The sequence below is a fragment of the Lathyrus oleraceus genome, chromosome 4, assembly GCF_024323335.1.
Source record: "Lathyrus oleraceus cultivar Zhongwan6 chromosome 4, CAAS_Psat_ZW6_1.0, whole genome shotgun sequence".
Classification (NCBI taxonomy): Eukaryota; Viridiplantae; Streptophyta; class Magnoliopsida; order Fabales; family Fabaceae; genus Lathyrus; species Lathyrus oleraceus.
The window spans coordinates 49,254,548-49,255,913 of NC_066582.1; the positions used below are offsets into that span (position 1 = coordinate 49,254,548).

Sequence of the window (1,366 nt, forward strand, 5' to 3'; positions counted from 1 at the left end):
GCAAGTTCTTCAAAGCAACAATTCATTCTCTTCTAGTTTATTTAGAAAGTAAACAATTTGTTGACTAACTCTGATTCATCGTCATCACTATCAACATGTATTATGGTCATTATTTAGTTAGCTAAAACTATAGTGGTCTAATTAATATTGGGTTTGTGGTTAAATTCATAAAAGCCATGAGTTTGAAACCCAACATCTATAGTTTAATTAAAGCGCACATAATATTAGCATTTCACCATGATTATATATTCCAATCGTGGTGGTATGCATATGAATAAACATATACAACCGTTTAAATTGATTTAAAGATAATTATCTAAAAAATTAAAAAATTCTTGAAAAACAACTTAAATGATCCACTATTTTTCGAATTGCATGCATCTCGTAATTCATCTATCATTCCTTAACATATAAAATTTGCTTTAATGCCCCAAATTCTTTAAAGCAACAATTTCTTCTCTTCTAGTTTATTATTATTATTATTAATATTATTATTATTATTATTATTATTATTATTATTAATAATTAAATCAATCTATTGTAGAATGTTGTTGGGCTTTTACAGCTGTGACAGCTGTAGAAGGTATTGTTAAAATCAAAATAGGTGATTTGATTTCATTGTCAGAGCAACAACTGGTTGATTGTGATAAGCAAAGCCACGGGTGTAAAGGTGGTTCTATTGACTCTGCCTTTGAATCTATAGTAAACGATCAAGGAATTCTTCGAGAAACTGATTATCCTTATAAAGGAGTTGATCAAACTTGCCAACTAAATGGTCAAGTACAAGTCGGAGCTCAAATAAATAGTTATGCAACCGTAACTCCCAATGATGAACAACAACTACTACAAGTTGTGGCGCAACAGCCAGTATCAACTGCAATCTCTATAGGTGATGAATTTAAGAAATACATGCATGGGGTTTATTCAGGATTGTGTGGAACCGATTTGAACCATACAGTTACAATAGTTGGTTATGGAATAAGTGAAGAAGGGATGAAGTATTGGATGGTTAAGAAATCTTGGGGTGAAAACTAGGGTGAGAATGGTTACATGAGGGTACTCGGAGAAAATGATGAAACTGGAGGTCAATGTGGCATTGCTATGTATGCTTATTACCTAATAGTTGGTAATTTTAAACTGTTTTTTACCATATTAGTTCTTGTTGTGTCGTTATAATAAGTTTCCTATTATTATGTTGTTAGTTTCCTTTCCCTAAAACACTTGGTTGACTTCTTAGTGCTTAATTATATTGTATTGAAACTCTTCCTAATTACATGAATAAAATAAAATTAAACATTATTACATATTAGAAATAAATTGAAAAAGCGGATATGACACATAACAAAGTCTTTTGAGAATCTTATCA

At 30.4% G+C, this 1,366-nt stretch overlaps 1 protein-coding gene across 1 annotated transcript; it reads left to right on the plus strand.

Annotated features, from left to right (window-relative positions):
• The first annotated feature begins 237 nt into the window (after window positions 1-237).
• Window positions 238-1,035, plus strand: LOC127135958 (senescence-specific cysteine protease SAG12-like). Its single transcript, XM_051062577.1, has 2 exons — window positions 238-262; window positions 545-1,035. The coding sequence occupies exons 1-2, from the start codon at window positions 238-240 to the stop codon at window positions 1,033-1,035; spliced, it is 516 nt and encodes a 171-aa protein (XP_050918534.1).
• The last annotated feature ends 331 nt before the right edge of the window (window positions 1,036-1,366 follow it).

Bases quoted from the DNA above. Each gene is read 5' to 3' on its own strand.
- LOC127135958 (XM_051062577.1), top strand. From the start codon at position 238: ATGATTATATATTCCAATCGTGGTG. The intron at 263-544 runs GTATGCATATGA...AATCTATTGTAG, and splicing joins TATATATTCCAATCGTGGTG to AATGTTGTTGGGCTTTTACA.